Genomic DNA, 14,290 nt, shown 5'->3' with positions numbered 1-14,290 from the left:
TGAGCAAACAATAACCAATAGTAAATATAATCTGGGTATGGTATCAGTATAAAATAGTATGAGGGCTATATCACATAGCCAATACAATGTCACACAGCTAAACTGGCAAGATCACCATAAAATAAGATAAGAATAAAATCAATAGATATAAAGTAGTTATAGTTATAAAGTAAACATAAGAAGTCATCAAAGAAAATCAAAATCTGTGCTAGAGAATAGAAGTTGACTGTAATATTATACTGTAGGGCTATAAATCAGCTGTCAGGACTGAAATGTTTGTACTGGACTTTGAAACCAGGCTAAGGATTGCTTGTAGATGCAGGCTGTTCACGCCTATCCTCTGCTTACTGGAAATGGTGCTACGGAAGTTCCCAGGTCCATCTGGAATAACTGAGGATTAAGTTAAAGAACATCAGGAAAGCAAATGAGCTACAGTCATTTCCTAGAATCAGACAGTTCCGTGAGTTTAAGCCTATTATACGCATTCAAAGAGTCCAAAAACGTTCTCGGTGACCATCCAAGGAACTTGCTGTGGATGTTCAGGAACTATGCACTGAAAATGATTTTAAAAAATGTATAAATTCCTGCTCTGGGGAGAAACAGTCTGGATAATGTCTCTGCAGAGAATTTTAGTACATTTATACAGAGCATATAAAGCAAGAGTGTCAAACTCAATTTCATTGAGGGCCGCATGACGCCTGTGTTTGACCTTGGGCGGCTGGAGTAGGCATGGCCAGGGTGGGCATGGCCAGTTCAATGTCACCCGTGTTAGGGGAACCTGTAGTGGCCCAAGTGCTCTGCAAGAGAAAATGGGCTCCCGAGTTCTGCTTTTGGCTGCAACGGCCTCCTGCAACTCTCTGCCAGTGAAAACAGAGCTCAGGAGGGCCACATCTGGCCTTCCCGAATTCCATTTTCGCTGGCAGAGGTACCGCAGGCCAGTCCCTCACTGTTTCCAGGGCAGCCCTGCAGGCCAGATTTAAGCACCCCGCGGGCCAGTTCCAGCTCTTGGGCCTTGAGTTGAACACCCCTGGTATAAAGGAACTAATAATAGTACTAATTTTTCCAATCAGCGTTCATATGCATTTGGTTTTGCTGGATTACAGAAAGTCGAGCTTTAGCAGATACTGCAAGAAGGGTTGATCATTAGTCTGGACAAACATGTTACCTCCTGACCAGATTTTTTCATACGTCTCCAAGATTGACTGGATGTCTCCCATAATGTTTGTGTAAATGCGTCATACCAAACCATACATCTGAAATCAGGAAGTTGAAGAAAGGTTTTTGAAAAGGAAAAAAATCCCTTCACTTCTTTATGTATGCTACGGAATAAAGTAAATAATAAATAAAAAAATAATCCTGGCAATTTCTAGCAATCTAGGGTGAGTACTTTCCTTTGGCCTAGAAACTCTGTGCCAGTTCCCTTTACCCTGTTTCCATCAGTCCAAATCTTGATCAATCTAATCTAATAAAACTACTTCCATTATTTGAATACCTTCAGATTCTTAGTAATTATAGGTCCGAAGAAAAAACACCCATGTACTTCCCTGTGGCATATTTCAAGGCTGAACAGTAACCTTGTTATGGATTCCTTCACCTGGCAAGGGTTATTCTTATGTGACGTCTTTTTAAAGTTATCTTACCTACCTTACGTGTAGCTCTTGCAAAGTTTATCTTGTTTACATGTCACAGCCAGTAACATCATTAGAAAGTTGCATTGTAAAAGGAAAACGGTATGACACTGGCTGGAACAAATGCAAAAAGAATGGATAAGTAAAATTCAGCCAATAGTTAGCGGAAACCCATCATAACCTTAGAAATGAGCATTATACATCATTTGTCATAATGGGTATGTAAAGGTATATTATCCCCGGCACTTCATTTTCTTCCAATGTTCATATGACATTTTGAACAGTAAACCAGCTTTACTTTGAACAGTAAACCAGCTGATTACTACTATATTGTGCAAAGCAGTCCTGGATTTGATTGAAGATTATGTGAAGCCAGATAATTGGGTTGACTAACTTATAATTAAGTTAATTAAAGGTATTCCTATCACACAGATGCTATGAATTAATCTCAAAGTGGAAAAGATAGTGAAAAATTTCATTGCTGGTCTCAAGGAGAGTTAGGAGGTCTAAATATAAAATGTTACAGAAATGTGGTGTCCTTGTATACGGAATCAAAGCAAGCAACTATTATTCTGATGAAAGAGTGGCTTTGCAAGAGTAATTTAAAGCAGCTTGATTCTTGTAATTTCCTTGCCCGTGCTTTCCTTTACACTGTTAAATTTGGTTCACTTTTAATAAATTTGCCAGAACTGGTAGAAAAATGTATTATATGGCTGGACCCTAAGATTAAATGGCCAACGTTTCCTTTATACTGGACACCGCCTTGTGCCTCCAAAAGTTGCATGGGAAAAACTTGAGGATAAGGAATCAGAAACATCATTTAAGGTACAAAGCCAGACAAAAAGGATATTTATGTTGCCAAAGTACGCCATCCAAACTAAATGAGAAAGAAGTCACTCAAGGATTAGGTGGGTGCATATCCATACCCATCAGGGAACAAGAGGCAAAGTAACTGAGGGGTACACAATACTACTCCAGCTAGCTACCTATTTCATCTCATGAGTCACTTATTTGAATTTCTGAGTAAACTCAAAATGGTTGGCTGCTACTGAACCATGGACAAAAAGACAAGCAAGATATAATGTCTGCGTGCTGAAACGGATCCTGGCTTAGCAGAAGAGAACCTACTGAATAACCATGTCTCCCCTTCCTCAAACATTACTGTACAGTATCTTATGCATTCCAGGCAGAGGCAATATAAAATGATACAATTTTCATCCTTGAATTTTGGGATCAGATAGATACAGCCATGAAAGATGATATCATTCCCTACGAAGACAGGATTGTGGTGGGATGATTTTGTTGCTGCCTTCACAACATGATAAAAAGAAAGCTAAGCAAAATAGTCTGCCATGGCCCCAGAAAGTCTGTGTGCGTATGTGTGTTGCTCGGTCTTTTTGGTACTTGCCACCTGTTGTAGAGAGGTCATTCAGAATGTCTAGGAGGAACTTGGCTTGAAGGAACTAAATACGATGGCTTTGATACATTCACACAACCCACATTAAACCACACTGCAAAGAGCAAAGGGCTGGTTACAGAGCCCATTCTCCATTCATTTCTCTCACCCACACCAGCAGCTGTGAACATCCAGCTCAACTCGATGCTTTATTATACTTACAAGCTTTATTATACCTACAATCTGTGAATGCCTAAAGAACAGGGCATTTACCTTGCCTCGATTCCATCTCCACTCCACTAGACTTTCTAAATGTCTTCTTAGCATGCAAGAGTTGTGTGCTATTCTGGGTAAGCATGCAAACTACACTAAAGTCAGTGGCAAGAATTTCATGTGAATGCTTCTGTGGCCCTTGTGAATGGCTCAGTGGGATCGCCTTGTACCTAAAAGTCCAGTTGGCAGAAAGCATTTGAGGAATAGCTAATAATTGAGCATCACTTGCTCTACAAATCTTTTCCTTCCTTCCTACTTGCCTTTTCCCCCCTTCCTTCCTTCCTTCTCTCCTTTCTCTCCCCACCCCTCTCTCTCATTTATTTTTCTTTTTTCTCTTGTGGGTGTGGTTTCCCAGTTTGCAAGAACTGTTTGTAACTCCCCTGGCCAGAGCAGCCAGTTTTTATCTGTCTTTTGATCTTGGAAGCAGTTACGAGTGGTTAAAAAGTTAGAAACTTCCCCCTGCAGTTATAATAAAGAACCTTTGCTTCCTCTTAGGATCTTTGGCCTCCAAAACTAATGTGGTGCAGTGATTAAACTCTTGGACTGAGATTGGGAAGACAGATGTTCAAAAACTTTCCAAGCCATGAAAACTCACAGAATTGGACCAATTACTTTCTCAATCTAAACTTTCCCTGCTTACTACATCCTTGTAGTACATCCCATTACCACAGCCCTGTGCGGTGTGACTTGAACTGTCTTGGGTAAAAATAAGGCAAGGGATAATTTGCAAGGACTATTCTTGACACCTGAATGGATAAAATTGCTCAGATTCACACTGACTTCGACTCATTGTGAAGGTCCTATGGAATTGAGATACAACCTTACACAGTTATCTTGGAAGAGTTCAATCTTATTATCATGAAGAAGTGGACAGGATCCCAGGAATTGTTAATGTGTCCACCTGCATTCTAGATCCATGCCTTTCTTGGTTGAGAGAAGGCTAGTCCTACTAATTCTGAAAGAGGCAACAGTTTCCCCCACTAGTCAAAAAGTAATTGCTTGATCCAGAAGACTTGGACAAATTTTTAGGAAAGATTGACAAGAAGGTAGTCAGCTTACAGTTCTAAAGTGTCCCAAGGAAGCAGCAACATCGCTGATGGTGAGATTTTTTTTTAAACGTAGTTTCCCTTTTCCTTTTTTGGTTGTATGGGAGCTTTAAAAAAAATGCAAAAGAGGTGTGCTGTTTCCTTTGACCCCCTGAGGTCCTGCTATGTTGCCTCATCATGGTGATGATGTGTGTTCTTGGAAAGGATGAAGGAACATCAGAAACGTATGCAAAGAGTATGGAATCCCAGCGGGTCACCCTAGGCAGGGTCAGCAAACGTAAACACTCAAAGAGCCATTTTGACCCGTTTCCCATAGAAAAGAAAACACCGGGAGCCACAAAGGTCCTAACCGGAAGCCCCCTGTTCAATTTTGGAGCTGACCGGAAGTTCAGTTCCCCCACCATAGAGTCTCCTCTACCTGTCATAACCGAAAGCTCTATCAATTGTGGAGACAACTGGAAAACCCTCCCCTTGCCATAGAGTCTTCTCCTAGTGCGCTTTACTTCTCCCCACCCCCACCGGAAGCTCCTCTCAAAATTGTGGCGCTGACTAGTGATGGAGCCACAGCAGAGGGAGGAAAGAGCCACATGCGGCTCCAGAGCTGCAGTTTGCTGACCCCTGCTCTAGCGTGGAGATCATCCCTGGGACCCACCCAAAGTAAGCAGGTATCTGCACTGGGCAGCAGCAGCATAGGAAGATGGTGGAGGCAAATAGTCACTTTAATGAAAACAACAAAGGCACCATCCATACAGCATGAGAGAAAGCAGAGGCAACCATTCCTGTATTTTATTAAGACAATCACATGGACAGATAAATATAAAGAAATATAAAATGGTGCTGGATATTTTTTTAAAAATGTATTTGTATTTCACCTTTATTATTTTTACAAATAACTCAAGTCAAGTAACACAGGGGTCCCCAACCCCCAGGCCACAGCCCACTACCAGGCCTCGAGCATTTTTAACTGGGCTGTGAAAGTGGACGAGCACATATATGCATCCACACTTATGCGAGTAGCGGACATATGCACATGTGGAACCATCCCCTCTCCCCCTCCGCCCTTGGCCAGTCTGCAAACCTGAAAAGGTTGGGGAACGCTGGGCTAAAATATCCAACACACCTTCCTTCTCCTCTTTCACAAGAACAATTCTGTGAGATGTATTGAGCTGAGAGTGTGACTGGCCCAAAGTCACCCAGCAGACCTATTTTTTTGCCCGCACCGAACCAGCAGTAATGCTGGGAGCAACCCACCCCTGGCTTCAATATGGAGTCCAGGTTTTTTTCCCTAGATTTTCCAAGAAGACAAAGGGGAGTTCAAAACTGCATCAGCACCCGTGATCAGTTGTCTCAGACAAAGAGCCCTTTCACCTTCTTCTTTTTAGTCTTGACAACAGGCACTTGTGCTTTCTGGACCTGGGAAGAAGAGGCACTGATCAGAATTAGTAAATCAACCAGTCAATCCAAATAAACAGGAGTAAAATCAACCAAATGTAGCCAAATAAGACTTCATCATTTTACTTTGACTTACACAGCTGAGATGTAGAATGTGTCGTTTCTCTCTGGAATGTAAATAGCAATTGACACCAAGCAGTGGTGGCAGGTAAGACTAGTTAGAAAATAACAATGGCATCGACACATTTCAGACACAAAGTTGCCCCTGTAGGGTTAGAAAACCTAGAGATGTGATGGCGAACCTATGGCACATGGGTCACAGGTGGCACACGGAGCTCTCTCAGCGGGAATGCGAGCCATTGCCCCATGCACGCATGCCTCCCACCGGCCAGTTGATTTTTGGGTCTCTGCCCTGCATGCACGGGTGGTGGGGCGCATGCAGGAGATGTGCACGCATGTGTGGGGTCACCTGCATATGTGCAGGCAGAGCACAGGGGGTGCAAGGGCACTGTGGCCTGTTTTTGGTCCCAGGAGGCTTCAGGGAGGCTCGCTAGGCCCAAACCGGCCGCAGGGGGGTGTTACATGTGCGGGGGGACGGGACACGGGGGTGTCATATGTATATGCAGAGGGGGGGAGTGGGGAGTGAGGGGGTTGTTGCACGCTTTGGGTGTGGATACGCATGCTTTTGGCACATGAAAACAAAAAGGTTAGCCATCGCTGATCTAGAGTTGCTGCTGACCGTCATTGAACTTCACATACATAAGCAATAGAAGAGTTTACTACTAATCCTTTCAAGAAGGCTCTTCAAGAGGATTAAGAAGCAGAGTTGACCTCATCAGGGAAAGAGGAACTATGGTTGTCCAAGGGACAATTAACTCTTTGAGGACCCCCTCCCCATATGTATCTAATGGTCATGGACCCACCACTGCTTCTTCCACATGCTGTGCAGATGACAACTGGGTCTCTATCTGTTCTTCTGCCTCTGGCAAATCTACTGGCTCTTCTGTAGGGTCCTGAGAAGCAGCATGGTTAAGGGATCCAGAGTCTTCTGATTCTGTCAAAGGAAGAAGATAACGAACGGTGGTGCCATATAGATTAGTGCATTGGTTTAAGTATCAAGAGTAACCAGGTAAGTTATCAAGAATGTAGAATGGTACTTCAAATGAATGTTGGAAATGCAAATGTAAAGCAGGGACTTTCTATCATTTATGGTGGATAAAGCAAAGAAATATTAGAGCAGGATTCATATTCTAATACAGAAGATACTTAAAGTGAATATAAAGATAAAACCAGAAACTTTTCTTTTGGATTTAACGGAAAAGGACTCGGGGAAAAATTGGAACTTTGATGTTATATAAGTTGACAGCAGCAAAATTACTTTATGCACAAAAATGGAAGGATGCTTCAATCCCTACAATGGATGAAAGGTTGCAAAAGCGGATGGAGTTAGCAGAGATGGCTAAATTGAGTACTTTGATAAAAGAAAAAACCTCAATTACTTTTGACGGCTTCATATACAGTAGCTGTTAAACAACATTTGAGGCAATAGTGCCTTGTGGCAACACACAATGGCCAAAATGCCGAGGGAGATTCACTTATTGTACTTCTGAGATCATTTCCACAAGTATGAAATGCAGGCACTATCAGTGGTCAAGAGATCAATGCTTTCTGTCCCTCTTTTGCAGTAGGTCAACTGCAAAATTATAACTATGGTAGATTCTGTCCCAGGATTACCAGAAACAAGATTGTGCAGGTTAAGATAATTAGTGTCTTGCAGAGACATCACCTTCTCAACAAGCATAAAAACAGAAGTATCTTAGACTTGGATTGCAGAGAGGGTTCATGTAGGGTTATCCATAACCTTTTAATTTCCAGGCCACTCCTTCAAGGAAGAATGGGTCAACTTGCCATGGCCAAATTGCCACAGCCAACTTGCCACAGGACATCTCACCGTGACACAATTCAACAATTCATCCTAATTATTTAAAATAATTTTAAAAATATTTTAACTTTTGTTGTTTGCATTTCATTTTGTCCCTCCTTTTGCAGCCTTTCTTTAATGATTCTATCCCACCATTTCTTTGATATATGTAACTCTTGTCCCACAGTGAGTTGTTCTGCAGCGAGTTGGCCGTGGTGAGTTGGCCATCACAAGTTGGTGATGGTGAGTTGGCTATCATGAGTTGTCCTAGACCCCTCTCAAGACCAGAAAGTATGCATTGACTGTGTGGCAGAGACAGGCTCATAGCTGCCATGGAAGCGATACAAATCAGTGTGAATCTTAACCTTTTGGAACAAGTTACAGACTAACACCTAAGGATTAACAGGTGGCTTACTCTACTGATTTATGTATAATGTCAGCATCAGATACTAAATAATGAAATATGGTTTAAACACTTTCAATAAGAATTCAGTGTTCTTTAGGATAGGGAGCAAACAAGAGATACAGTATATTTTTCTTCCATTTTTGAAGGTAGATCATTCATATTGTCTTTAGAAATTCTTAGCAAAGTGTACTCTTTTTTTGAGTTTTGCATCCATTATTTCAGAACTCCACTTCACAGTGTTTTTCTCCTTTTACCTTGAGTGTCTGTTTTGTGTTGTATGTGTTCAATTAGCTGACCCTGAGCCAGAATATGTACCATCAAGATACTGTAGATCAAAATTGCATGAAGAAATGGTAAGGGAATACAGGAGGGAGAAAACTAGGAGCATCAAAGGTTGTCAGGTTCTCTTGGAAGATGACTTTCTCTTAGCACAAAACCAACTGGATTAATTTACTTCTGGTCCTTTGTGATAAGTAGGCTTGCCTTCTAAAACAGGGGTCTCCAACCTTGGCAACTTTAAGACTTGTGGACTGCAACTCCCAGAATTCCCCAGTCAGCTTTGCTGTGGGAGTTGAAGTCCACAAGTCTTAAAGTTGCCAAGATTGGAGACCCCTGTTCTAAAGGGGTGGTGGCAGAGCTGGCACACCCTTCCCACCCTTGATCCACTCACCTGCCCGGTGCTGTTTGCAAGCAGCTCTGGCTTGTTGCTGGGTCACTGCCAAATAGAGCGATTTTAGGTTAGAAGTGAACATGCGTCCATCTCCCAGGCAGCAGGCTTGGGGCAAAGTCTGAAAAACAAAAGAGGAGATAGCGTGCAGGGTGGAGACTACAAATGGGATTATAGAACACAGGAAATAAGCATGCTACATTTCTATAGTACCAGTGTCTATAATAAGGAGGGCAATTCAAGAGTGATTTTGCAATACTGTACGTAAGAGTCAAGATCAGGTACAGGCCTTAATTCCATGGAACATCCGTACTCCGCACGCAATGGGTGCCCTGTTATTTTTCATTGACAAGGAACTTTGGTAACCAGAGAAGGGAATTAGTCTTTGGGGCATGCAATATTTGAAGAGGAGGCTGCCAGTCAAAACAGAAAAAAAGTGGACCAGAGAATAAACATAGAGCACTACAGTATAAAATTGCTTCTTTCGTTTACAGGTAGTCCTCGACTCATGACCACGATTGAGCTCAAGGTTTCTGTTGCTAAGCGAGACAGTTGTGAAGTCAGTTTTGCCCTGTGTTATGACTTTTCTTGCCACAGTTGTTAATAACATGGTTGTTAAGTGAATCTGGCTTCCCATTAACTTTGCTTGTCAGAAGGTTGCAAAAGATTATCACATGATCCTGGGATAATGCAACCGTTATAAATATGAGTCAGTTGCTAAGCATCTGAATTTTGATCAATTGACTAAGGGGCCGCTGCAGCAGTTGCAGTCATATGTTGCTTTTTTTCCAGTGCTGTTGTAACTTTGAATGCTCACTAAACAAACGTTATAAGTCAAGGACTACCAATATTCTGGTAATCGGTATAATGGCCCCTATTCTCAAACAGCTCTGGGAGCACCGTCCCCGCTTCTAGGTAAAGTCATTGTACTTAGAAGAGCTTTCTACTTCTATTATAGAAATGGTATTAAAGCTTAGCTCGAGAAGTACCTAACCCCTCCATTTTCACAAAGAGGACTGTTGTGTTGGGAGCAGGAGCTTTATCATGCCTTGTAAGGCCACCCTCGGAATACTGAATCCAGTTTTGGTCACCACGATGTAAAAAAGATGTTGAGACTCTAGAAAGAGAGCAGAGAAGAGCAACAAAGATGATTAGGGGACTGGAGGCCAAAACATATGAAGGACGGTTGCAGGAACTGGGTATGTCTAATTTAATGAAAAGAAGGACTAAGGGTGACATGATAGCAGTGTTCCAATATCTCAGGGGTTGTCACAAAGAAGAGGGAGTCAAGCTATTCTCCAAAGCACCTGAGGGCAGGACAAGAAGCAATGGGTGGAAACTAATCAAAGAGAGAAGTTACCTAGAACTAAGAAGAAATTTCCTGACAGTTAGAATGATTAATCAGTGGAACAGCTTGCCTCCAGAAGCTGTAAAAGCTGCAACACTGGAAATTTTTAAGATGTTGGATAACTGTTTGTCTGAAATTGTACAGGGTTTCCTGCCTAGGCAGGGGGTCCCTTCCAACTGTTATTCTATTCTAAGTGACACACACACACACACACACACACACACACACACACACACACACTCCACCAATACATGCTAAGAAACTGTTTTTCCCCAGCAGGACAGAAGGGTAAGAACAGGTACTCTGTTGCATCCAGGCACAAGGCCCAAGGCCCAAGGCTTACTCCACCCGCACCATCCTGGAGAGAGGGAACCCAGAATTCTGCTGGCTGCCCATGTTTCAAAGGTTTCCAGAGATAATGCCTCCATGTGCTGCAGCTGCTCCACACCCAAACAGGCAGGAGAACAAAGTGTAACAGATAATAGGCCAGTTCCTCTGCAAGCACTGAGGCGCTCAAGGCCAGAGTCCAAAGCTTTGCCGGTCACCCACTCCTCCCACCGCAGCCTGCAGAAGTGGCACAAGGCTCCTGGCCCATACTATAAATGACAGCCTAGCAGGATGGAATGGGAAGCTAAGACTGAATCATATACTGGCATTATGACTCCCACCTTCTTTCCAGATCCTTTAGGGAGACAGGCTGGGCCTCAAGCATCTCTCTAGACTTTCAATGTCTGAAAGTACTTTTAGTATTCCTGCTCTCCTTGTCTGGTCCTTTTCAGGATCTTTCAAACTAGAAATGCTGAGGACTTGAACCTGGGACTCTCTGCAATGCCAAGCAGGAGTTCTGATATTCAGCTACAAGACCATTCCCCTCCTTGGGTAAAAGAGGCTTTCCCTTTAAGTAAAATGTTTGTTTCTCATCTCTCCTTGCAGAGATAATTCTAAAAAAGATGCTCCAGGTATTCCAGTAAAGAAGGAAGTGAAGTAAAGATTATTTATACACATATCAACATGCATACGCACACATTTTTGCACACTATATCCCTTTGGTGTCTGTCCATCACTCACAAAGTTACAAAAATAAAAAGGAATGGAGAAAAGAGAGGCTAGGTATGCTTCCTTGAATTCCAAAACAAAAATACATAGTGCAGATAGTCCTCAACTTAGGACCATGATTGAGCCCAAAAATTCTGTTGTTAAGTGAACTTTGCCCCATTTTATGACATGTCTTGCCACAGTTGTTAAGTGAGTCACTGCAGTTATTAAATTAGTGACATGGTTGTTAAGGGAATTCAGCTTTCCCATTGACTTTGCTTGTCAGAAGGTTGCAAAAGGTTGATTGCATGATCCTGGGACATTGCAACCGTCATAAATATGAATCAATTGCCAAGCATTTGAATTTTGATCACGTGACCCTGGAAATGTTGCAGGTCACTTTTTTCAGTGCTGTTGTAACTTTGAATGGTCATTAAACTAACTGCTGTAAGTTGAGGACTACCTATACAATAGAAAGAGGGAAATTCACCAGCTAAAATAGGCATCAATTAAAATTTGCACATTCAAATAATAAAAACAAACCCGAAAAGCTATTTATTACATTGTGAAAGACTACCGAGGAATACACTAACCAACTTTCCTAGGGCAAAGAGTATCATAGACTATTGGGAAAGCTTTCTCGTCCCCTCCCTATCCTTGTTTCCCTCAATTTGTGCTCTGCCATGGTTAGGGTCAAGGAATGAAAGAGACTACTTTTGATGAAGACAAGATTGAGAACAGGTTCTCAAGCCTGGGCAGGCTTGTTGTTGTGGCCTGCCAGTGGCCAGCAGAGCTGGCAGCAGATTCTGACAGTGAGGAGGTTGGGGAGGAACATGGGCCAGTCTTGGAGTCTTGGGAAGGCTCTGATGGGGGCTCTATATCGGAGGCAGAGAGAGGGCCAGGACTGTCTGACAGTTATCAGCTGCTTCCAGAATCAGACATCAGTGAGGCAGACGAACAGCTGGAGCCTGTTCCCAGTGTGCGCATGTGCAGAGTTGCCAGAGAAAGGGAACAGCTAAAGAACAGGGGTCGATTTGGGAGTAAGGCCACAGGTGGATGATGAATGGCCCTCTCAGAGGAAATAAAAGAAGAGCAAAAGGGAGTGGAGTTTGCAGGAGACAATTAGTTCGCTTAATTGGATTGTGACTCTCGGAGAATCCTGCCAAGTTTTGCAGATATCGGCCTGTGAGCTCTCCAAGCCAGATAAGGTCTGTGACTGTAAATCCCCCCTTGAAAGACTTTGCTGGATGTGAATGGGCAGAATTCACAATAAATTAATAAAAGGTTTTTTTAAGAGCCGAGGTGGCGCAGTGGGTAGAGTGCAGTACTGCAGGCCACTTCAGCTGACTGCTAGTTCAGCAGTTCAGCGGTTCAAATCTCACCAGCTCAGGGTTGACTCAGCCTTCCATCCTTCTGAGGTGGGTAAAATGAGGACCCAGATTGTGGGGGCGATATGCTGACTCTGTAAACCGCTTAGAGAGGGCTGAAAGCCCTATGAAGCAGTATAACTGTTATTGCTATTTTATCAGGACAAGGAGTTGCTTCATGCTCTTGGAAAGCCCAGGTCAGAACATTTTTAAATGGGAGCAGGTTTTATGGAATGGTGTGATTACAAGCCACCTCCAGCTTAATACATTATCATCAAGAGTGTGAATTATGCCTAGGAACATACTTGATAGCTGGTGGAACTGATTTAACAAGGAAGTAATTCCCTCTAAGTAGAGGCGCCTATCAGTAAAGTGGCTGCGGGGGTCTGAACTACTAGGATGTTCTGAGCACTGTCATTTTATTTATTTATTTATATGCTGCCCATCTTGATATCCAGAGCAATTTTTGCAATGCAGCTCCACGCAAAGTATGTTACAGTAGCCCAATGAAGAAGTAACTGTTATATGTTAGCATATTTTGATCCAATGACTTCAGGAATGGGCAGCATTTACAACATAAGATTTGCAATGTTGAAAATACAGTATTATGTCATTGAAAAAAAATACAGTGCATCCTGACTACCATGTACAGCAATATTGACTGTGCGGACAGATAATGTGTTTGTATTGCTTATTGTCCATTATATGTCTAGTGATCTTTCCATTTGCATAGGATTTAATTTAAAAAAATTAATGAAAGTTTTAACACAAGAGCAAAAATCAGTACAAAATCAAGCAGAATAAGAAGGAAAAAAGAAAAAAAAAGAAAGTTAAAGTGCAAAAAGAAAAAAGATACAGGAAATAAAGAAAAGGAAGGAAGAAGATAATGAAAAAGTGGGTTCCAATCTTTACAACAGTTATAACCACAATTGTAGATCTACCTCTTTCTATAAATCTACATAGGGATTCTTTTCTTTTTTTATTCTATCGTATCTAATCAAATCAAAACCATAAATCATGAGTCTATTTTTTTCTATTTTACACAAAAAGCCCATAAAGGGTTTCCACTCGGCAATAAACATAGAGATTGTCTTTTCTCTAATCAAACAGGTCAATTCACCCGTCTGATCAAGTTCTGTCATCTTCACCAATCATTCCTTCTTTATAGGTGTTGCCAAAGTTTTCCTCTTTGGACATACAATAATCTTGCTGTGGTTATCATATATCAAAAATATCATGACTTTTCTTCCAACTGTTTATCAGACTTGAGGAAAAGTTCTGATTTCAGTTGTATATTAATGTTTAAAGCCCTCTGAAATAAAAGCATCATTCTAGGAAAAACATTCATTTTTATCATAGAAATTCTTCCCAACAATGGCCACTGTAATTTCTCCCACCTTAGCATGGCTTTTGAAACTTCATTCCATGCCTTAACATAATTATTTAGTAAATTCTTTTAAGTTTTCCCACTGATGTTTCTATTCTCTTTAAAGGCTCCTGCAAAGCCAGCACCAGGACATCCACAAATTTCCTTAACTTCTTTTTCAATCTCTTCTTCACATAATTTTCTCATCTTGTTTTATATCTCTGTTCAATATTTAAAGAAGTAAAATAAGCAAGAGAGGAGACAATGGGCATTCTTGTCTTATTGCCTTTTGTTTTGTTAGACCTCTGCTTACAGTTACGGGTAATCCTCAATTTACAACAGTTCATTTAGTGACTGCTTGAAGTTGCAACAGCAATGTAAAAGTGATATGACTGTTTTTCACATTTAAAACCATTGCAGCATGGTCACGTGATAAAAATTCAGA

At 41.7% G+C, this 14,290-nt stretch overlaps 1 protein-coding gene across 1 annotated transcript in view; it reads right to left on the bottom strand.

Moving 5' to 3' along the window:
* Window positions 1–5,114: 5,114 nt before the first annotated feature.
* The window catches only part of NHEJ1 (non-homologous end joining factor 1), a 128,156-nt gene continuing 118,980 nt past the window's right edge, over window positions 5,115–14,290 (bottom strand). Inside the window, exons 6-8 of the mRNA XM_014063083.2 lie at window positions 8,733–8,850; window positions 6,659–6,789; window positions 5,115–5,756 (exon numbers count right to left, since the gene is read on the bottom strand). Coding sequence (XP_013918558.2) covers window positions 5,691–5,756; window positions 6,659–6,789; window positions 8,733–8,850 — 315 coding nt within the window. The 3' untranslated portion in view covers window positions 5,115–5,690. The remainder of the gene's footprint in view (window positions 5,757–6,658; window positions 6,790–8,732; window positions 8,851–14,290) is intronic.

Source organism: Thamnophis sirtalis, unplaced genomic scaffold (genome assembly GCF_051295495.1).
Source record: "Thamnophis sirtalis isolate CommonGarterSnake01/CBP01778 unplaced genomic scaffold, rThaSir2_p1.2 scaffold_1, whole genome shotgun sequence".
NCBI classification, from domain to species: Eukaryota; Metazoa; Chordata; class Lepidosauria; order Squamata; family Natricidae; genus Thamnophis; species Thamnophis sirtalis.
The sequence above is the reverse complement of the archived record's forward strand: the minus strand, read 5'-3'. Positions and strand labels throughout refer to the sequence as shown.